The following is a 23,607-nucleotide window of genomic DNA, read 5'->3' as shown; positions in this document are numbered from 1 at the left end:
ATATGGTTTTATTGTTTATATGCTTGTAATAAACTGTGGCGTCCCTTCCCCGCTTTTTTTGCATTGTACAGTATTCCCCCGATATTCGCGGGGGTTCCGTTCCAGGAATCCCCGCGAATATCGAGAAACCACAAATACGGTTTTTCGCCTGGGGAGGCAGGACAGGGCAGCTGGAGTGCCGGCGAGTGAAGGAAATCACTCGCGGTATGCTCTGACCGCCTCTTCTTGCACTAAAGTCAGGCTTCACCAATCAGGAGCTGTTTTGACATGCAGCTCCTGATTGGTGAAGCCCGACTTTAGCACAGGAAGTCCCGGTCAGAGAATACCGCGAATGACCGGGGGACCACTGTATTTCCATATGTGGGGTTGTGCTTTTTTCTTCTTCTACAAAGCAGTGCAATGCAGAGAAATATGTTTCTATACTAGAAGCTTAGGGCTGAAAACAGAGTGAAACATGCTACATAAACCTACAAGAAGCCTATTCGCATGGCAAAACAGGTCATTAAAAGTGCAAAAAAACCAACCAATTTCTTTTCTGTAAAGCAGACAGCTTTTAAACTGGTTTCAACATCTGCTCGTTTGTGGTGGCTGTTTTGTACCTGCAGGCCGGCAGGTCAATCTCAGGGAAATGCCATAATTTCCCTTTGAAAATCCAGCGGCAGCCAGCGCTGGAAGGGATTCTTTATCCGCAAAGCAAAAATGGAAAAGGAAATGGAACTTGTATCTTGTTCGTAAAATTTATTTAAAAAAAAAAAAATGGTGCACAGATAACATAATAAAATATACAATGACACGAATATCACAGTATAATGTGGCATAGACCTGACACGGGTCGTGTTTCGGTTGTGACAACGACCTTCTTCTGGGGTCCGGTCTTGCTATGAGCCACAAACTTAAAAATGTAAGAGCAATACAAAAACTGTGTTCGGTCTATGCCACCATTATACTGTGATATTTGTGTCATAGTATATTTTATTGTGTCACCTGTGCACCATTTTTTGGAAATAAATTGTACGAACAAGATACAAGTTCCACTTCCTTTTCCGTTTTTGCTTTGCGGTTTGTTCTTGTGGAACTATTTTGGTGGACTCTTTTTTCTGCTTTTCCTGTCAGGGGTTCTTTATCCTGCGTATTCTGTAGGTTCAGTTAGTGGGAAAAGTAAACACGGGGATTTCCAAATGAAAAGTGTGTGTACGAGCAGGCAGGGCTCGTTGCCGATTCCAGCGGCAGCGAGCAGGAAGGCAGAGAGGCGAGGGGGACGCGGTGAGCCAGGGGCGGGCGAGAGTTAGCTCCGCCCACCCGCATCGCGTCAGCGGCTTCAGCCAGCGGGCTCCCCCTTAAAAGGCGGGGAGCCGCGGCTGGGACAGGAGAGCAGGCAGGGCTCGTTGCCGATTCCAGCGGCAGCGAGCAGGAAGGCAGAGAGGCGAGGGGGACGCGGTGAGCCAGGGGCGGGCGAGAGTTAGCTCCGCCCACCCGCATCGCGTCAGCGGCTTCAGCCAGCGGGCTCCCCCTTAAAAGGCAGGGAGCCAACGGCGTGCAGCCGTTCGGCGCGCGGCGAAGGCGAGCGGCAAAGGCGCTCGCCTTAGCGGGAGCGCCTTTGCGGAGGAGCCTTGAGAAGGAGCCAGGAGCACAGGCAGCCCAGTAGAGAAATTCCTGAGGTACATTTTCTCTAATTTACTCGCGATTCATTCTCATTCTCTTTCCCTCTCTTCTCTTACAGAACACAGGAAAGAAAACAGAGAAATGGAGGCTGCAGGAATCCAGCAGGGCTACCCAGTATACTGCATCGCATGTCATATGTATGACTACCTCCCCTTTGGGAGGCGGGCATACATATGCAATCGATGCCAGGAACTGGATAGCCTGAAGAGGGAGGTCGGAAGGCTGCAGGTTAGAGTCCAGGAGCTGGAGGGACTCTGCTCAATAGAGGAACAGTGTGGGGAAACGGAGGAGACTACCAGAGAGAGCCACATCTCAGAACAAGTCAGAGAGCTCGAGAAGTACATAGAGGAGGCCTGGCAGATGGCAGAGGCACAGGACCACCAGCGTATCAGACGGGAACCGGCAGTAGGAGGTCAGGAACCAACAAACACCATGGGAGTGGGACCTAGCGTAGGGTCTGAAAATGCAGATGATGGTACCCAACAGGACCTGGCGGAAGGACCAGCGGAGATCCAGCAGAGCCCGGAGGACACGGACCTGAGACCAGAGAGACATCTGAGGAAGGGGAAATCTGCTGTTGTAGTAGGAGACTCAATCCTGCGAGAAGTGGACAGTCACATTGCCGGAGGAAGGGAGGACCGACTAGTGACATGTCTCCCGGGGGCAAGAACAACGGACGTCATCAGCAGAATTGATAGAATCCTGGAGGGAGCCGAGACAGAGGAGACGGCAGTTGTAATCCACATTGGAACCAACGACGTCAGCAGGAAAAATTTCAACCGGACTACACTGACTGAGCAGTTCAGGATCCTGGGGCGGAAACTGAAGCTGAGATCAAATAGGATAGCCTTCTCGGAGATCCTACCAGTACCGAGAGCAGACGCAAGAAGACAGAGCGAACTACAAGAAATGAACGGATGGCTGAGGAGATGGTGCGAGGAGGAGGGATTCCACTTTGTTCGAAACTGGACGACCTTCTTGGGGAAGAACAAGCTCTACAGGAGAGATGGACTGCACCTGAGCACAGCTGGGACGAGGCAGCTGGCAAGAAACATCCAAAACGCCATAGACCTAGCTTTAAACTGAAGAGAAGGGGAAAGCCGGAAGTCGATCTGGCCTCGACACACCGGACATTGGTATCAAAAAATGATACAGAACAAGGACATTGCAAAAGAGAGCTTGGGACCGAGTGGGATCTTTTGGACAAAGGGACTGAGAGAAAATTCTTGGGCAAAGGGACTATGAGAGGCTTCTTGGATAAAGGGACTGAGGGGACGCTTTTGGGCAAAGGGACCGAGTGGGAACTCTTGGACAAAGGGGCTGAGAGGGACTTTTTGTACAAAGGGACTGAGGAGACACTTTTGGACAAAGGGACCGAGTGGGAACTCTTGGACAAAGGGGCTGAGAGGGACTTTTTGGACAAAGGGACTGGGAGGGAACTTTTAAACAAAAGGGCTGAGTGGAAATCTTCAGAAAAAAGGCCCACAGATGCAATGCAGGGGCCCAGTGCACAAACGAGCCTAACAGGCATGGTTGAAAGAGAACAATGGGAGCAAGAGGACCATCCAAAACAGGAGATACTGGAAGGGGGCAAAACGGACACGCCACGGGAGGTGGATGACCGAGTAAAGGCGAGCCAGGTGGGAGCGCCGAGCCATGCAAAGAAAATAGCAGGGCGGGCGACAAATCAGGACCTATATTGCCTCTACACAAATGCGAGGAGCCTCAGGGCCAAAATGGGAGAGCTGGAAATTATAGCCAGTCAAAAAGCCCTGGACATAATTGGAATCACAGAAACGTGGTGGGCTGAGGATAATAAATGGGATGTGGTCATACCAGGGTACAAACTTTACAGGAGAGACAGGACACACAAGAAGGGTGGAGGAATAGCGCTATACATAAAAGACTCCATACCCTCAACCAAAATGGAAACAGCAGTAAGGTCGGAAGGCTTGGAATCAATATGGGTTAAGCTACCAGGAGGATCTGGAGCAGACATCAAATTGGGTCTATACTATCGTCCGCCTGGCCAATCGGAAGAAATCGACCGGGACCTGGAGACGGAACTGCGGCAGGTATGCAAAAATGGAAGTGTGGTGGTGATGGGAGACTTCAACTACCCTGGGATAGACTGGAGTATCGGGCACTCAAGTTGCGAGAGAGAGACCAAATTCCTGGAAGCCACGAGGGACTGCTTCCTGGAACAGCTGGTCATGGAACCTACACGAGGAGAAGCTACTCTTGATCTAATCTTCAGTGGACTGGGGGGACCTGCAAAGGAAGTAGCGGTATTAGACCCACTGGGAAACAGCGATCACAACATGATCCAGTGCAGACTAGAACTGGGATCATCCAGGGTGAAAAGAACCACAACAACAGCGCTCAACTTCAGAAAAGGGAATTATGATGCAATGAGGAAAATGGTGGGGAAGAAACTCAACGGCAGCACAAGGAAGGTAGAGTCCGTAGAAAGCGCCTGGACCCTGCTCAAGCGTACGGTGCACGAAGCACAGAACCTGTACGTCCCCAGGTTCAGAAAAGAGTGCAAGAAAAATCGAATAAAGAACCCAGCATGGATAACGGCAGCTGTAAAAAAGGCGATCAGTAACAAGAAAGCATCGTTCAAAAAATGGAAACAGGATCAAACGCAGGCCAACCAAAAGGAACACAAGGAAAGCCAGAAGGAGTGCCACCGAGTGGTTAGGAGAGCAAAGAGGGAATATGAAGAGAGACTAGCGGGAGAGGCAAAAAATTTCAAATCATTCTTCAGGTACGTAAAGGGGAAGCAACCAGCGAGGGAGGAAGTGGGGCCCTTGGATGATGGGGATAGAAAGGGAGTAGTGAGGGAGGAAAAAGAAATAGCTGACAAGTTAAATGACTTCTTTACGTCGGTCTTCACGAGGGAGGACACATCCAACATTCCGGAACCAGAGGAAATAGAAAATGGAGATCAAGATAACAAGCTGGTCAAATTAGAGGTGAGCCAGGAGGATGTCCTCAGGCAGATAGACAAGCTAAAGAGCGACAAGTCGCCAGGTCCGGATAGCATTCACCCAAGGGTGCTCAAGGAATTAAGAAATGAAATAGCAGAGACACTTCAGCAAATATGCAACCTATCCCTAAAAACTGGAGAGATCCCGGAGGACTGGAAAATAGCTAATGTCACGCCCATCTTCAAGAAGGGTTCGAGGGGCGACCCGGGAAACTATAGGCCGGTAAGCCTCACATCGGTCCCGGGAAAGATGATGGAGGCACTGATTAAGGACAGCATCTGTGACCATATCGAAAAAAATGGACAGCTAAGGTCGAGCCAGCATGGGTTCTGCAAGGGTAGGTCGTGCCTCACAAACTTGTTGTACTTCTTTGAGGGGGTAAACAACCAGGTGGACAAAGGAGAACCCATAGACATAATTTACCTAGACTTCCAAAAAGCCTTCGATAAGGTACCACATGAGCGGTTGCTCAGGAAGCTATGGAACCATGGGGTGCACGGGGAGGTCCACCGATGGATCAAAAACTGGCTGGCAGACAGGAAGCAGAGGGTTGGTGTAAAGGGCCATTACTCGGACTGGCAAGGGGTCACGAGCGGGGTTCCTCAAGGATCGGTGCTGGGACCGCTCCTGTTTAACATATTCATTGACGACCTGGAGGAGGGAACAAAATGCGAGGTCATCAAATTTGCAGATGACACCAAACTATTCAGCAAGGTTGAAACCACGGTTGACTGCGAGAATCTCCAAAGGGATCTTACGACATTGGAAGAATGGGCGAAAAAGTGGCAAATGAGCTTCAATGTTGGGAAATGCAAGGTCATGCATATAGGGAGAAGGAACCCGATGTTCACTTACAAAATGGGGGGATCAATGCTAGGGGTCAGTAATCTGGAAAGAGACTTGGGAGTGATGGTAGACACGACATTGAAGGCGTCGGCACAATGCGCCACAGCCTCGAGGAAAGCAAACCAAATGTTAGGTATCATTAAGAAGGGTATCTCGACCAGAACGAAGGAAGTCATCCTGCCACTGTACCGGGCTATGGTGCGCCCGCATCTGGAATACTGTGTACAGTACTGGTCACCGTACCTCAAAAAGGACATGGCAATGCTTGAGGGAGTCCAGAGAAGAGCAACTAAACTGATTAAGGGTATGGAAAACCTTACATACACTGACAGACTGAAGAAGCTGGGGTTGTTCTCCCTGGAAAAGCGGAGACTCAGAGGAGATATGATAGAGACCTTCAAGATCCTGAGGGGCATTGAAAAGGTTGACAAAGACAGATTTTTCAATTTGAAAGAAACCACAAGAACAAGGGGTCACTCGATGAAATTGAAGGGGGACAGGTTTAAAACAAACGCAAGGAAGTACTTTTTCACACAGAGGGTGGTGGACACATGGAACACCCTTCCGGAGGCCGTGATAGGAAATAGCACAGTACAGGGTTTCAAGGAAGACCTGGATAGGTTCCTGGAAGACAAAGGGATTGAGGGGTACAGATAAGAGCAGTGGAAGGTTTAGAGATAACTGTAGAGGTAGGCAATAAAATTAGTCAGGGACCGCTGACCAGGCAATATGCCTGATGGGCCGCCGCGTGAGCGGACCGCTGGGCTGGATGGACCTCTGGTCTGCCCCGGCGGAGGCGACTACTTATGTACTTATGTACTTATGTACTTCACCCAGCCTGCTTTAACCTCGTGCCTGGTGCCACCCCTTTTCCCCACATGGGAAGAGAGGCGATTGTCTCTGCAAATTTTCTTTGAATGACTTAACTGTGATTTTAAGCACCAATCTGTACACTCACTTAAAATATTGTGCGAGCAATTTTGTAAATAATATTATGAAGACAAAAATAAGTACCGGTAATTAATGTAACATTATCTTTTTAGAAATTGCATCAAGTGGGTTTAATAACACCTGACTGTACGGAAATTTTGGAACACAGATCTCTGTTCCACCTTTGAGGCTGGTGTTAATTATATGCGATACAGTTTGAAACAGCAATGGATTATTAAAACAAAAAAATAACATAAGGAGATATATTGACATTCAACTAACAATAACAGTACTGGGAGGGAATGTTAGGGAAGAAATTTATTAAATTAGTTCACTATCAAGGTTTCTCTCTCAGTTCAAAAGAACTAAGGCCTGGGGTTTTAAAATGGCGCCATTCGGAAGGCACCGGTAGGCACCCAAATGGCGCCTACGTTAAGTGTTTTAACTGGCAATTAGGAATAAATAAATTAGGAAAAAATAATTAAGCGCTGCAAGGCACCTACAAAAAAAAAAAATAAGATGCCTGAATCGCATCTACAGAGGAGCTTATTGGCGCTGAATGTCAAAAGAGGTGTGGTTATGGACAGGGTTGACCAGCACCGCTAAGCGTGACCCTACGTCGGAAACAGGCACCAGAAAGGTAGGCCTGTAAGACCCTGGCCTACATTTCTGGTGCCTCTCTTCGACACAGACCACGATTCTCAACTACGGCGCCGTAGTCTGAGTGATGTGCCATTTTTTTCAGGCGCTGGCTGATTCTGGCGCTGTTTTGAGAATCTGGGCCCAAGAGTTAACCAGATGGCAAAATATCTGTGTGCATTGTGGTTTATGTTTATGGTTTATGTGCCCTGTTATTAAATCAACACAACTCACACTCCCAAAACTACTGCCACAACCTAAACTAGATACAACAATAGGGCAGAAATAGTCAAAAAGGTTCACAAAGGGGGCGCTCAGGATCAAAACTGTGCACACCACGCAAACTGCGTGAAAACTAACGAGATAAACTCAAATTTTTAAGGGTGCTCTCAGTGTGAACAAGCAGCAACAGGAGACAAGCTCCGACACTTCGTAACTCAGGTAGAGGGTAGTGGGGGTATATTACCTCTACCTGAGTTACGAAGTGTCGGAGCTTGTCTCCTGTTGCTGCTTGTTCACAGAGAGCACCCTTAAAAAAATCTGAGTTTATCTCGTTAGTTTTCACGCAGTTTGCGTGGTGTGCACAGTTTTGATCCTGAGCGCCCCCTTTGTGAACCTTTTTGACTATTTCTGCCTTATTGTTGTATCTGTTATTAAATCACCCACCACCTGACCTATGACTTGGTAGCTCTCAACAGGGCTTCTATTCATCTTGTTCTCTTAGGCTTCCATGGTTGGCATCATGATTGTTGCAGTTGTCTGGGTCTCGCCGCATCTGAGTAGGTAGAGCTGACGTTTCAGCCATCATGCTGTGGCTTTCTGAAGAAATCCACAGCATGTGGTTGAAATGTCGGTTCTACCTACTTAGACGCATCAAGACCTGGACAACTGCAACAATTCTATTCATCTTGTCAAGTGTGGCAGTTTGTTGTAGATAATATATAGGCCATTTTCTGAAAGAAAGATATTTTAAGGGTATCCTCACTTAAGACAAAAAGAAAACATGTTTTCTCACACAATGCTCAATCTCAAAAACAACATGCACACGGATTGTATTATGGGTTATGTTTACCTTGATCATGGAGTACAGCGACTTCTCATACTTGGTCCTAAAGGCCTCTCGGATATCCATCATATCAATTTCACTGCGGGAGACCATAATCCTAATCAGCGTGTTATCAGCTGTCCCCATTCCCTATAAGAGACACTGAAATATGAGACTCCTAATATAAATTATTTCCCACAAATACTGCAATGTTGTAACTATGAAGACGCTAAAGAGGATTTTGCATCTGGAGTCTTTCATTTCTCTTACTGCTTTTCATTTTCAGCTCAATCAAAAAAAAGAGTTGAGATCCTGGTACAACTACTCAGGGATGCGTCTCCTATTTTATATCCCTCTCTCTTAACACCCCTAGTCTGGTCTTGCAAGCTGGTCCTTCATCAGAGCTCTTTCCAACTATGGATCCTGAATTCAGCCACTAGGTGTTAAATGACCACCTCTCCTTTCCCCAATCTAGGAGCTGTGAGCTCTGCCTCGACATCATCTCTGACTGATCCATAGAGTGGAAGATTCCACTCCAGTTTCAAAGCAGAGATCCTCTCTCCAACAGACTGGCTGATAAAAGGGGTTAAGAATGAAAAATTCATTTGGTGGACCTTCTCCTTGGTAAAAAGAGCAGGTGTGATAAATATTGATGATGTCATCCACTGAAGAGAAATGGACAGAGGTTCAAGAAGGTCAGTAATGGACAGGGTTCAATACCACAACTGATTCGCTTTATACCAGGGGTGTCAAAGTCCATCTTCAAGGGCCGCAATCCAGTCGGGTTTTCAGGATTTCCTCAATGAATATGCATGAGATCTATTAGCAGACAATGAAAGCAGTGCATGCAAATAGATCTCATGCATATTCATTGGGGAAATCCTGAAAACCCGACTGGATTGCGGCCCTCGAGGAGGGACTTTGACACTCCTGCTTTATACCATGGGCACCCAGAACCTATAAAATCATCAAAGAGATGAAGTTGAAATAAACCATGACAATTAATGTAGGGATTGATATCCAGCCTGGGATGAATTAACTCTAGATATTCAATGACAGGGCACGCACCGCTCTCAACATTGAAAATCAGGTTATGACCACCAGTCCGGAAATTTGGACAAGGTGGCCGATATTCAGATCGGTGCTCAGTTAATTCAGCTCACCAAGTTAATCAAAGCGGACCAAAAATCACTGCTATCCACTGCCCTAACTCCGTCCCCAGCCTGCCCCCAAACTGTCCAGTTAGGAGATGTCCAGTACTAACCAGTTAAGCGCCGCTCACTCAGCGGGGTTTAACCGAGTACATGTGTACTTTGTGTGTCCTTGTGCATTTTACAAAATGTGCACATATATTGCAAGTACACACTGACTAGTTCACTTAGATTGCTTTCTGATAGTCAGAAATTTAAGAAGATCTTAAAATCAACTTTACTTATGGAAGCGTTTTGCTGAAAAAAACAATCTTTCTACTGATTACAGGTTATAGAATTTTAGGTATGATTTATATCAATGTATAACTGTAGGTTGATATGAGTTATTTACTGTTGTAATGTCGCTTGATTATGTAGGAGCAATCTTTCTATGTTTCTTACATTTTGCTAATGTATATCCATGCACAATTTTATAAAAGCCCTTCTCCATATGTAAAGCATGCTTACATACGGAAAAAGCTTTAGAAAATTAACTCCCACTGTAATTGTCCTTTATAGGCAGGTTTATTAAGCCTCTGTAGGATCAATGCTAATCTATTATAATTTTTTTTCAGTGTTCAGGACATACAAGGCGTCCCAAAAGTCACTACTGTACACATTTTTTTTTCTATTTCGTTCCAGGTATCATTCGCAGAGACTTGAGGCCATCAGCAAAAGAATAAGCCCTGTAACCTGTCACAGCTTGAAGAAAGAATACGCATGGCCTGCAGCGAGGTCAGGGAACAGATGCTGCAAAATGTCGGAGAGGCTTGCGTCCGAAGGGGGTTGAAAGTTATCGAAAATGGAGTCTTCGAGATGTTGGAACGTGATGGCATGCCTAGCAAGTAAAACTGCAATGACTCTTTTGTTGATGCTAAGAATATGAATGAACCCAGTTTCTTGTGTAATTTTTAAGAATTTATTAAAAGTATGTAGTGACTTTTGGGACACCCTGTATATAACTGTGAAACATGACTGGCTGTAGTTACTCCAGAAAGTCCCAATGGAGCCAGTAGGTAGCTGAATACAATGGTTGTCATCTTGTGGGTGCTGCATTAAAATGTTCCTTGCAGAATCAGAGGGATAGAGAAGTTCAGGTTTAAAGACTAGGAGAACATCTATTCACCTTCATGGACTTGTAGAGTCTGGTTGCAAAATATTCTGTGGTACTCCTAATGCACTTCACTGCAAAAGAGAAACAGGAAAACATGGCTCAAAATGCAGCTGTTTGGATTAAATCAGGTATTTTCAAGGTTGAACACATCCCCAAATTGCAAAAATTACATTGGCTTCCTGTAAAGTGACGGATACACTTTAAGGTACTGATTTTGATATATAGAGCTGTGAATGGTGAAGTACCTTTTCCATTGAGAATATATTGTCATCCTTGGCCATTAAGATCTGCTAATAAAATATTGCTACATATCTCCTCTTTTAAACAGATTAAACTGGATGAGACAAGATTAAACTGGATGAGGACAAGAATCGTCTATACAGAGGGTGCAAGATTATGGAATGGGCTTTCAGTTGAATTACAACAGATTAAGAGTTATTTACAGTTCAGGAAGTTACTCTGTGTTATAAGGCTCCTCCTTTGGGGTATCTGGGCCAATCAGAGCCTTCCCGATGCATTTGGGGAGGGGCCTGAGACTGATTAGCTCAGGTTGTGAGAACTATAAGAAACATACCTACGGCTAACATTAGTTTCTCAAAATCTCCGGATAGTTCTCCTTTGATGCTTTCTTCAATCTGTTTCCCCGAAATCTTCTTGTATTCATCAAACACTGAGGAACAGAGAAGCAAAGTTTTTTTTCTCTATGATTGGCCTTCCTTATGTTCAAATCTTTTTATTAAAGAACAGAACAGCAGAAGCTGAACAAAGTCTATTCAAACCAAGACATAACAAGTTCAATTTATATGAACCTCCCCCTCCCCCTCCCCCTCCCTCAACCAAAACCTCATCCCCCAGACCTCCAATCCCTTCTTTCCAACCCTTATGAGGGTGGGCCAGTCAAATAAATAGATACGCCTTCAATTGTGGGCAGGACATTGGTGCGCTGACAATCCTGCCCCAACAGTTGAGCGTAGGACAAATGTGTGCCGCCATATTGCCTTCCGTTCATGGCAAAATAGTAAGTAGATTGGGGGGGTGTTTGCAGCAATTGTGTGTGTCCCCCTTATTGTAGTGGGGGGGGGGCTCCTCCCCACACCCCTCCTCAGAGTGTAAAATGGAAAGTTTAGAGTTTGCACGAGGAAAGCGTGAGTTCTAATTGTAGTGGGGGGGGGTTCCTCTTCACACACCCCTCAAAGAGAGCGGAAGTGTATTGGGGGTTCCCCCCAAGCCCCCCCTCAGAGCGCAAACCAGAAGGCAATAGGGAAAGAAATAGGACAGCACGCATTTGTCCTGCACGCAACTTTCAGGGCGGGATTGTCGGCACGCCAATGTCTTGCGCGCTTTTGACGGGTCACCAACAAATAAGATAGCAAAGAAGGTTAATTAGAGACCCCTGCCAAAAAGAACTGCTCCATTCCACCAATCCTATACTAACCCCTTCTGATGTTATAGTCAAATGTATTTTATTGAGCTAACAAAAACACCAACAGGATAACAATCAAAGTGCAGACAAGCTCAACATTTTCAAATTACAAAACCCAAGAACCCCCCCATCCCCAAACCAACCTTCCAAAAAAACCCCACAAAAACAACCCATTTTCCCCCGGGTCCTCCTTCCAAGCATAATATTACCAAGGAAAAACACAAAATTAGACAGGAATGCCAAGTGCAACAAAATGGAATAGAAACAAAGATTCAACAACTAAGCAAATGACTGCGAGCCAGTGGAGTCATGGTTGTCCAAAACGGTTCCCAAGTGCGCTGAAAGATGCGGCCTGAGAGAGAAGAAAGGTCCGTCACATCCCTCCTTTCCCACATCAGGAGAGTAATCATCCTACAACGCCAAAGGGAATAGTCCGGAGCATCGGCTTCAAGCCATTGCAACAAAATGCATTTCAAGGCACCCCTTCTGATGTTATTTGTACCCTCCAGGATGTCTAAACTATTGCAAAAGAGGCAAACCTTTCCTGATAGTGTTTTCACAATACCACTTACAAAAAATATTGAAAATAACCAGACGATAAACAAGGTTGCTGTTTGCCAGTGGGCAAGCAACATCCAGAAGCTCTATGTGGGAGACTTCTCAGGTTTGCCTCATGGTTAATTCTTCTAATACCACAAGATCCTCCTCAGAATTTTAACTCTTGGATTCATGCAACTTTTTCCATAGGTTCCATGCAAAACTCGGCTGAGGAGCCCAAATCAGGGCTAGGAATCCTCTTTGGATCTTTTGCCTAGCAGTTTTAATCAGTGCTCTGTCTAATCAGACCCCAGCAAACAACCTAAGCCAAGAACCACAACCCCTGTGTCAAAAAAGAATGAGAGCAAGGAAACCGTGCAGGATCACCTCTGTCTCTGGGCGCTTATCTACCAGAACACAAATGGATTCTATTTCCACCTTTAAGAAGAGATTTATTCACGGTGGTGCATTTCAAAAGTCCTCTCAATCTACCAGTTGACTCTTAGATGTCGTTTTTGAAAATACAGTCTTCTGGAAACGGTGACACATGAAGGTAAACAGGTCATGGAGCCTAGATTTAGGGCAGATGTTTACCGATTACCGGAGCATTCAAATCCAAGCTATAAGCTCACTTTGTTGAATCTGTTTTCAACTCCTAACTCCTACTCACTGCTGTCAGATACCTAGACCCACTGTATCATTTCCTCTACCCCGAAATGTCCTTTCTAAATTAGATTGTAAGCTCTTCTGAGCAGGGATTGTATGTTAAAATGTACAGCACTGTGTACACCTTTCAGCGCTTTAGAAATAATGAATAGTAGTAGTAGTGATGACCGCTGGCTAACTTACACCTGGATTTTCAGTGTCGGGCCATATCGGGGCATTGGGACTACATATCTGGGTGTCAGCAGCAGTACCCAGAAATTATTTGGGTTCGATGGATATGCAATGCCATATCAGCATGGCTAATCAGGCAAAGACAGGTATGCTACTTAAGTGGTTCTACTTGCTTGGTTGGCTATGCAGGCACCAGTGGACTGCAGTCAATGTTTACTGTAGTATATCAAGGCAGTGGCCCCCCCCCCCATCGTCCTATTCTCCACAACCCCCCCCCCCCCAACACGCACACTCCCCTTCCCTTCTCCTACACCTGTTTAGGTTCCCCAGCATGAACAGCATCTCTAACTTGCTGCCCACGCCAGTGTCGGCTCTCCTTCTGACGTCACTTCCTAGTTATGGGACCCAGAAGTGACATCAGAGGGGAGCACTGAGTTCCGGCATGAGGAGCAGGTTGGACCTGCTGCTCACGCCGGTGAAGGGCTAGAGGCATGGTGGGGGTGAAATGAAGGCGGGTGCATGGCGGGGGGAGAAGTGGGAAGGAGCAGGGGAGGCGGAGAGGAGGAGAGGTACTGGCACCCCCCACCGAGACAGTACCCACCTCCCCCTTACTACACATGTGTGAATGGTTCTATCTTCTTGTGTAACATGAGAGGACCTTTCCTATTTTAATGGAGTTCTTTTTCAATTTTCATTTTTCTTGTTTAGACTTTATGTGTAAACAGCTTTGATCTTTTTAATTTTAGCTAAGCGGCATATAAAATGTTTTAAACCCCCCCCCCCCCATAAAGATAAACATATTCAGTGGTACTGCCTCTTCCAGTGCCTCTGAATATTCCCTCTTGACTCGCTCAGCATGATTGAACCAGGCACGAGCCCCTCCAGACCGATTAAATCGTTTTGAAGATAGTCTATGTCTACAAAAGAATTATACTAACCTAGTTTGAGATGCTGCTTGCTTCTGCTTCCAAGAATATAGATGAACTGGGCCTCATCTGTGCCCCATTTCTGTTCTCCAGCCTCGTAGAGGTCCTGGAGAGGATGCAAGAAGGACCCATCAGCAATACATCATGAAAGCAACCATCAACATAGTCACCTCATCATTAACATCGTCACCTGTACTACTGGCACTGTCCACATTGTCAATGTATGCAACCCTCATCAATAAGAAACACGATTTTAATCACCCTAACCAATACTGTGGCCTACGGCCTGGCTGCCCTGAGTAGGCCCACTCTTGCACTATAGGCTAAAAGGGCCCCATGTTGGGAAGCAGCACCATAGTGGAGCCACACACTACATGGGAGAAGGCAATGGCAAATATACTCTGCCTTGAAACATCACAGCCCTGGGTAGGTGGTCAACTCAGAGGCACACAATCAACACTGTGGGCAGCACCATTTTGATATTAAAATTACCACTACCATCTAAGCCAGGGGTGTCAAAATCCCTCCTTGAGGGCCGCAATCCAGTCAGGATTTTTTTCAATAATTATGCATGAGATCTATTTGCATGCACTGCTTTCATTGTATGTTAATAGATCTCATGTATATTCATTGGGGAAATCCTGAAAACCCGACTGGATTGCGGCCCTCGAGGAGGGCGTTTGACACCCCTGATCTAAGCAATTGAGTTATATTGCCCAAATTGAGTGACTGGTTCTAGCAGACTTCACCAAAGAGGGACAAATTATCTCCATCCCCACAGGAACTCAATGTCCCCATCCCCATATGTTTTGCCACCGTCCCTGCCCCGTTCCTGCCAGCTCTGCCTTAACTGCAGAAGCCTCAAAACACATATGATTTTGAAGTGTTTGAGGCTTATGCAGATGAGGACGGAGCTTGCAGGGACGGAGCAGGGACAGGAAAAGAACTCACGGGGACAGGGTGAGAAAATGAGTTCCTAAAGGGACGGGGGAAAATTTGTCCCAGTGTCATTCTCTACATGAAACACACAAGTCCTAATTAAACCAAGAGTTGCTATTGTGAACTTACATACTCAAAGCAGTAGTTCCTGAACGTGTTCGAATGCCAGTTTCCCAAATCTTTCATGATAGCAATATATCTTCCTATTGACTATAATAATAATGCTACTTATATGCTTTCAATTGTTTAAATCTGATTTTTCAAATATTTTAAATCAATTGGTGATTATGCTTATGCATCTCATATTAGCTATGATCCAATAAGAATGCCTAAGAACTTCTAAAAATTAAGCTGAATTCAACTGTACTTCACGGTTATAAAATGATTTCATAGTCCCAATGGCACATCTAAGCTGAGCAGAAGTCCTCTAACTGTATTGCTGCCAGTAGGTGGCGCTGCTTCAATATAATATTTTCAATTGCTAGGGTCAAGCAAGGTTCACTCTCCAGAACTTGCCTGCTCCTCACTATTGAAAAAGGAGTAGTAAAACAGCACCCACCACTGGCAGGACTGTAGTTGGAGGACTCCTGCTCAGCTTAAAAGGAAATAGTGACATGGAGTCCATGTTTTTTTGTCATCCTTGTTCAACTTATATGAAAAAACAAACAAACCATAAATCCCCTCATTTTTTTAACAGGTTGCCTAAAGTTAGGGACTAACTACGCACATAAATTATAGAACTCTAGCCTGATTGTTATATGGTGTGTTAGTCGTGTGCTCAGCAGTATTCTATAACTGAAGTACACAACTACCTTAGCGTGTAAATGCAAGGGGGTATTCACAGGGGAGGAGCCTGGGAGGGGACATGGGCGGGTCCAACATTTACACTAAAATCATTCAAAAGACGTTGAAATACCACCTTGCTCTGTGGATCCAATTAAACTGTATACAACTACTGTATATCTAATAATAATAATAATAATAACTTTATTTTTGTATACCGCCATACACATAAGATAAGTGAATGCAGTTATTCTACAGTATATATTTTTGAATGATTTGACTTTTTGAACACAGTATTTGGATATTTTGCCAAGTAATTGCAATTTGATACGAGCTTTACTTTATAGACACATTTTGGAGTGATGGAGGACACAGAGCATTTCATTGCAGCTAATAGGCAGACACTGTGAGCTCCTGACTTCTGAAGGTTTCTCTACCTTTATGCAACAGTTTTTCTAAGACCTGTTTTGATTCTGCAGTCTTCTATTGAATAGGCTCAGAGTCTCGTATTTGCATTTGCTTCCTTTGTTTTGGTCATCTTTGTGATGGTCACTTTTGTATGCAATGTCTTGGCTGGGTAGCTACAATTCTCAGAGGGGCATTTTCGATAATGCGTTCATATTTGACTTTGGATGCCCTGAGAAGAACATCCAAAATCCTAATTCCAAAATCCTAACCATCCACATATATTTTTCAAAAATCTCCTTCTTAGACGTCTTGGCTGTCAGGACGTCCAATCTTATGATACCTAACCTTCCACCAGGCTACTTAAGACACCTGTGAGATGCTCTACTAGGATTTCCTATACCAGGCGTTGCTGTTCTAGAGACATGTATGGACTATTTTATTCAGATCGGGGGGGGGATAGGAGGGGGTCAGTGACAACTGGGAGTGTGTGTGGAGAGTCACTGTCTAATCCCTCCAGTGGTCATCTGGTCTGTTTGGGTTCGTTTTTTGGCACTTAGATGCTTTTAAAACAGGTCTAGCTCTGGGAATCTAAGTTCCAAAAGGGAAAGGTTCGATTGTTGCCACAAGACATCAAAGTCTAAGCATGTCCAAAGCCCGCCCATAACAAGCCTTTCTTGAATTTTGGATGCACAGCAGATAGGAAACCTAGCAAGACGTCCAGAAAGTCGGTTTCAAAAATCAGCACTTGGATGACTTGGCAATTAAGATAGCCAAGTGCCAGTTTATGCCTTTTTGGATGTTTACGTTTTTTTTGAAAAACGAGCCCTTTAATGTTTTATACCTTAGCATCCTGTTCTACCAGATCTTCACTCACAACATCATCTTCCTCCCGCGTACCCTGAAAGAAGAGGAGACACAACCCCAGTGTGATAATCTTTTACTGGACATGGACTCTTACCTTAGCAAAAGACAACCTGATGAGTCCTATAAGGACAAAAAGGAAAACTTACCTGAAGTAACACAACAAGCATTTTTTTGAAATGGCCTGATGTGTCTCCAGTGACTTCACCCTCCAGCTCCTTGCCATAGGCTTCGTGCCATTAGGAAATAAAACAAAGAAACAGAGAGACAAGCGTATGAAGTTTATACCAGCTTAGTGATGCTCCTGCTCCCTTAGAAAACAGATCAAAACTCTACTTTTCAACAGACCAAATCCTTAACGCACCCCACCTCTTTGACGGTTCCCACCTCTTCCGTAACGTATTCCCCTCTTCCCTTCCCACTCCTCTAAGATGGTTGCTCCCTCCATTTAACTTTTTATGCATTCTTTCCCTTCTCTTATTCAATGTATTCTCTTACTGCATGCACTGTATATAGCCCTTCCCTCACCTAAATTGTTAACGTAAGACTAATTTGCCTCTTTGATTGCGTTGCTATGTTCTCCAATTCCAATCGCACTGTATGTATTTTCATCTGACTGTTGTGAACCGCCTAGAACTCCCTGGGTATGGCGGTATCCAAAATAAATTATTATTATTATTATTATTATTCCAAGCCCAATCTATACAGCACCATGAGTACGGCAGAACTTTCCCTGCTCTCTGCGAGTTTAGGTTAGACTTTCTCCAACTCTCACCATCCTTGTATGCCGCAATGAGGGCATGTATCTCTTGGTTCGTCCGCGATGCCAGGATCTCAATTAAACTCTTCTCGTCTGTTCCAGCACCCTGTTTAGAAACAAAACAATTGCTTCTGCACTAATCTTGGAAAATGCACTCATTCCGTAAATTATCGCATGAATGAAACTTCTTTTAGGTCTTCTGTTTTATAGCCCAGTGTATTGCAAACTGTGCTGCTGCGGCAGAATCCAGATGGGCCGTGAGACGCTCACAGGACATGCCTCTCATGCTGTCGGCCGGCGCCAGCACCTCACCTCCTCACCAGCGTCTCTCCTCCTCTCCCTGTACCTCTCCTCCATCTGGCGTGGAAATAGGCTCTGGGCCGCAGCACCAACTTTAATGTGCCACGGTGTCAAAAAATTTGCGAGACACTGCTATAGCCATTTGGGGGGAAAAAAGTCCAACGTGCATCACTGCTTCTCTTGCTGTACTGCCATCCAGGCATAAATTTAAACAAATGTATCCCCCCAAAGAATAGGGGCTAATACATATCTCTTTATGGAGAATTTAAACAAGGCATTTTCATACTAATAAAATTATACCAGTACATTTATGCCAAGGGTGTTTAGATGCATCACAAAGAATGTGAGTTAATGAAGGTCATAAGAGCATAAGAATTGCCGCTGCTGGGTCAGACCAGTGGCCAATCGTGCCCAGAAATCCGCTCACACGGCGGCCCTTAGGTCAAAGACCAGTGCCCTGGTTCAACAGGAACTTGTCTAACCTTGTCTTGAACCCCTGGAGGATGCCTTACCTGGATAGCGTCTTTAATTTCTTTGGCATCAAAGTAAGCCAGTGGCCTCATGAGACCAACAATCAGTCTTTCAAATTTCCCTGTTAGTTCCGACTTTAGGTTATCAATGAGGTCCTAAGCAAGAAAGATAAACAGAAAGGCTCTTTCAGTGATATGGTGACAGATGGACCTCCTATGTCCAACATCAAGTTATATAAAATTGAACAAGAGATGTTGAAATAAGGCTGAGGGTCAGAGATATTCTCTAGATATGTTCTTCTCTGTTATCTGTCCTTGGAGAAGTGACCTAGTGCTTAGAGCAGGGGGATGAAAACCAGAGAGGTCAGAGTTCAAACTGCTTTTCTCAGTGACCTTGGACAAGTCACTTTAAGGGCAATTCTGTAACACATCTGTCACAGGAAACTGAAAGATTACAGAATCAACAAACTTATATTGAAACCAAGCATAACAAGCAGTGAATATATTGATTGCGAGTGGGTTCTCTGAAGAAGCCATAGCGGCGAAACGCGTCAGGACCCAGTTACACCTATGCATTCTCTATTTCTCAGCTAAGTTATTTACTTCATTGAAGCTTTAACCATATAAAGTTGCTTAAAAATTGGACTAAAAACCTTTTGCAATCTTTGGATGTATGAACTTTATAAACCACCTATTCAGTACTTCATAACATCTTTTACAACCCGGTGCAATGATTGATACCATTTAAGTCTCTTTAGGGCTGTTGCCCTTTCTGAGTTCTTTAACCTTCCATCTTGGAATCTGAGCACCACTGTATGATAAAAGACGTTTGAAGTAGGTTTTGTTCCTTTATATGTTACCCTATCCTACACATCACTTGTGAACATAAATTTACTGAATATTAGCTCGTTCATGTGCAAGTGTACACTTAGCAGACTGAAAACCCGCCTTTTTGATATAGCCTTCAGTCCATAACCCTACTTCCCAATATCCACTGCTCAACACCCTAGACAGCAGGTTAACCATCCCCCCCTAACTGTATCCCCCATCCTGGCATCTTGTTTGTCTAGACTGGAAGCTCTTTCAAGCAGGGACTGTCTCCTTCGTGGCTCTGTACAGCGCTGTGTACATCTAGGAGCACAAGTTTATATGGAGCAACAGCGGAAACCAAACCCAGTTCACATTAGGCTACTCCTTCCCTCCAAATTTGTTGCCCTTTATGCCCTTTTCCGTGCTTATAACACTGGCTTAAATTGAAATAGAAACGAAGATATTTTTAAAATGTTTACATCTTATCCCTCTTCTTTGATTTCCCAGACGTCCGTCCCCCCAACCCTGCGATATTCCACCGCCCACCATTTCTCTCTCCCTTCTCGCCTGGAGTCTACTCAACACTCGGCCTTTTATTATATGGTGCCTCTCTTTGGTTTCCTTCCTCCCTCCAAGAGGAACTCTCCTCTCAGAAATTGTCTATGGCTCTAAAAGACTCCTTCCCTGGTTGGGGGTCCAGATAAAGAGCCAGCAGCAGGCTGATAACTCCTCCCCCCTAAATTCCTGCTTTTCTGTCCATTGATTGAAGTTTCTTTTTCATTTCCTTGAGATTTATTATAAGCTACTTTGATTTTCCCAACTGAAAGGTGGTATATTAAGTTATCAATAAACCGTAGCCATTTTCATCAAGGACATTTGTGCGGTGGCTCCAAAACAAAACAAATGCCCCTAACATACCCCCTTAGTGCACCAAAAGAAGGGAACCAATTCAATGCATAACTTCTGTACCACTAAATTCAGGAAATGTTGCCCATATTTGGGTGCAAAAAATTCAGGCTGAACACTATTCTATATAAATCATGCTTCGAGTTGTACACCATTTATAAAATAGGAAGTAGCGTGGGATCTGTGCCCAACTTTTAGGCACGAGGATTTACATCAACTGAACTCTGGCATAAACCCCCGTGCCTAAATTAGACGTGGATTCCCTGAATTCTATACTTAGTGCATCTTTAGTGAATGCCCCAGACCTGCCCATGCCCCTCAGATGGCCACAGCTCCTTTTCAATTGTTAAATTGGCATAATTTTTGAGCACCATTTATAGAATTCCCCCGTTAGGCACTTAAGTGCTAGCATTATGCCTAAGCAGTGTTCTGTGAGAGGCATAGCATGAAAATGCAAGGGGTATACACTTGGGCAGGCCCACACTTACGCTTGTAACCTATAGAATTCAGGAAGTTACATGTACTCTTATCAGCTTTATGTGTTCAAAATTACACTAGGTCTATGGCTTTTGCAACTACGGGTGCATAATTGTTAAGATCAGTGTCTCTTAAACTTTTTTTTAGCTCTAATACACTAAACGGAGCAAATGTTTTTCACAGCACATTATAATTGAAATTATAAAATTGCAAAACCAACAAAAAAAATTAAATTTTAGTTATTTATTTAAAGTTCTTTAAGCTGTGTATGGGTAACTGTAACAATGGTGAAACTAAAGTAGATATAAAAAGAATTGCTAATCCATGCGATGGATGTGCTTGGTTTTGAGTGCAAATTAACTCAAAACATTGCTCAATAGTTGACAAGCAAACACGCATTTCATCATCCACCATCTGCAGTCGTTCTCTTTTTTTTATTATTATTTAATTTCTGTCAGAGCTGAAAATCCAAGTTCGCAAAGATCCAAATGGTAGCAAAGCCCTGATTGCTTTGTTGCTCAAGGCAGAATAACTACTGCATAAAAAATAAAACTAAAAGTACTTGTCGTTAGTTTTCAAGTATTCTCCCTCCCTTCATTCCTCTTTCTTGGAACTCCTCTAACCCCAATTCTGCCAGATCCACCCCAAAATTGAAACTTTCCTTTCCCTCTCTAAAAGGTGTTTCACTTGTAGGAAAACTAGGTTCTTCCCTTCCTTTCAGAATCACTCAGCTCTGGAACAACCTTACCTCCCCTCTTAGGAATCTGAGCTCCCTCCAACTCTTCCGTAAACATCTGAAAACCTGGTTATTCTCAAAAATGTAACTCCTCCTCCCTCTCTGGTTATTCTAGTCCTCTAAATTTTCTCTTCATTTTGCCTCTTTCCTCCACTGGAGTTCCTTTCTACCCTAACTCTTGTTAACCGTGTCGAGCTTTACGAATGTAGAGATGATGCGGTATACAAACCTAAGGTTTAGATTAGATTAGATTAGACCAATCGCGTCAAAGAATGATGCTTGCCTGGGCGTTTGTATCCTTACTCACAAAGAACATTGACAGTGTATACTTATGAAAGAAAATTTTAAAAATAAAGTAAAATTCTGGAATCTCTCATGGCACACCCAGAATCTCTTCGGGGCACATCACCGTACCTTGGCACATAGTTTCAGAGACACTGGTTAAGAGCACTGATATGGGTTACGCTAATATTTGATAACAGAATCTAGACATTTCAGATTGGGATCTCACAGCAGAACATTTCGTCGCTTAAAAGGAGATGCTCAGTTATAGAAACGACCCCTTAACTCTTAATTGCTTCAGGTACCAACTTATATCGAGGTCTTTTGGGGAAGGGACTTACCAACTGTTCCTGAACTGTAATTTGCCTTAAATATAGATATGGTAAGACGAGTCATCAAATTCAAATCTTAGAAGATTTACAATAACACATCAAAAGCAAGCAACATAATTTGCTATAATAAAAAGGGTATATGTTCTCTTACCCTGACTGAAAGCAAAAGAAAGATCACAAAACATTGACCACGAAGAATGATAAAAAGCACAAAAGAATAAATCGTAATGTATTAAAACATATATTCCAAGAAATTACAGAAATATCAGAATGCGCTACCGGAGGAAGTGATCAGGCAGAGTACGGTACAGGGATTCAAACAGAGACTGGATGGATTCCTGAGGGATAAAGGGATCGTGGGATACTGAGAAAGCTAACCAGAAAATAAATGTAGAAACCCAACCAGGTCGTGCAGGTGCAAGATCGGAGGGCTAGGACTTTGATAGGAAGATAGGACTCAATTAGGAAACCAAGGAGGCATGGGGGCCCCTTCTGGTGATTTAGACAGGTCGTGAACTGTTTGGGCCGCCGCGGGAGCGGACTGCTGGGCAGGATGGACCTATGGTCTGACCCGGCGGAGGCACTGCTTATGTTCTTATCTTCCAATGCGTCTACGACCACACTAACTGAAGAGTGGTCACCTCAGCAGGAGTTGCAAATCTGCCAATTTACACAGATCCAGATGGCACATTTTGGGCCACTCCTGGATTTCTGACGAAGCTATCCTGACGCATTATGAGATCAGAAGCCCTCATCTCAGTGTGTACAATCAGAGGCTACAAACACCACACTGCACCGGCAAAGGAAGATAAAAACTGGGCCAGGTCTAAAATGTCCTTACTAGAATCAGGTATGGAGTAAATTGGCAGACCTGTAGCTGCTGCTGACAATGTGGCAAGATAAATCGTCAACCCACCTGAAAGCGAACAGATGTACCTGTATCGAGGGGAAGAATAAGCACTAAACAGAGCTAGGTACAGTGATAAACCACGATATTCATATGTGAAGAGCAACAGCATCAGCTGGTTTAACCTTCACCCTTCCTACCTCCCTTTCACCCTCTCCTATCCCATATTTAACGCATTGCTCCTTCACCCTCTCTCTTTTGAACCAGAAAATCTACAGCTGGTCTTGTTCCTTCAGCCTCATTGTGAGACTCAGTTTTCCATAATTACCTTTCCATAGATTGATATGAACGACTGGCTGATTTGCTGGCGCTGGCGGTTGCTTCGGGAGGTGATCAGATCAAGGATGGCTTCTTTGTTACTGCCTACAGGGAAGGGGAGAGAAAGAGGGAAGGATGTTAAAAGAATCAGAGAAACAGAGAAAAGGAAAAGGAAGTGTGAAACTCACATCCCCCTCCCCCTTTTACAAAGCCGTGGTAACTGCTCCGACACCCAT

General features: G+C 44.4%; 1 protein-coding gene across 2 annotated transcripts in view; it reads right to left on the bottom strand.

Annotated features, from left to right (window-relative positions):
- Positions 1 to 23,607, bottom strand: part of ANXA6 (annexin A6) — a 96,958-nt gene that overhangs the window by 47,542 nt on the left and 25,809 nt on the right. For both annotated transcript variants that reach the window (XM_033927135.1, XM_033927136.1), the window contains exons 4-12: positions 23,382 to 23,476; positions 18,706 to 18,819; positions 17,909 to 17,999; positions 17,283 to 17,362; positions 17,114 to 17,170; positions 14,155 to 14,248; positions 10,994 to 11,089; positions 10,432 to 10,490; positions 8,143 to 8,265 (exon numbers count right to left, since the gene is read on the bottom strand). In XM_033927135.1, the coding sequence (XP_033783026.1) occupies positions 8,143 to 8,265; positions 10,432 to 10,490; positions 10,994 to 11,089; positions 14,155 to 14,248; positions 17,114 to 17,170; positions 17,283 to 17,362; positions 17,909 to 17,999; positions 18,706 to 18,819; positions 23,382 to 23,476 (809 nt within the window). The remainder of the gene's footprint in view (positions 1 to 8,142; positions 8,266 to 10,431; positions 10,491 to 10,993; positions 11,090 to 14,154; positions 14,249 to 17,113; positions 17,171 to 17,282; positions 17,363 to 17,908; positions 18,000 to 18,705; positions 18,820 to 23,381; positions 23,477 to 23,607) is intronic.

This window comes from Geotrypetes seraphini, chromosome 18 (genome assembly GCF_902459505.1).
Source record: "Geotrypetes seraphini chromosome 18, aGeoSer1.1, whole genome shotgun sequence".
Lineage (NCBI taxonomy): Eukaryota > Metazoa > Chordata > Amphibia > Gymnophiona > Dermophiidae > Geotrypetes > Geotrypetes seraphini.
This window is presented reverse-complemented; position numbering and strand designations above follow the sequence as displayed.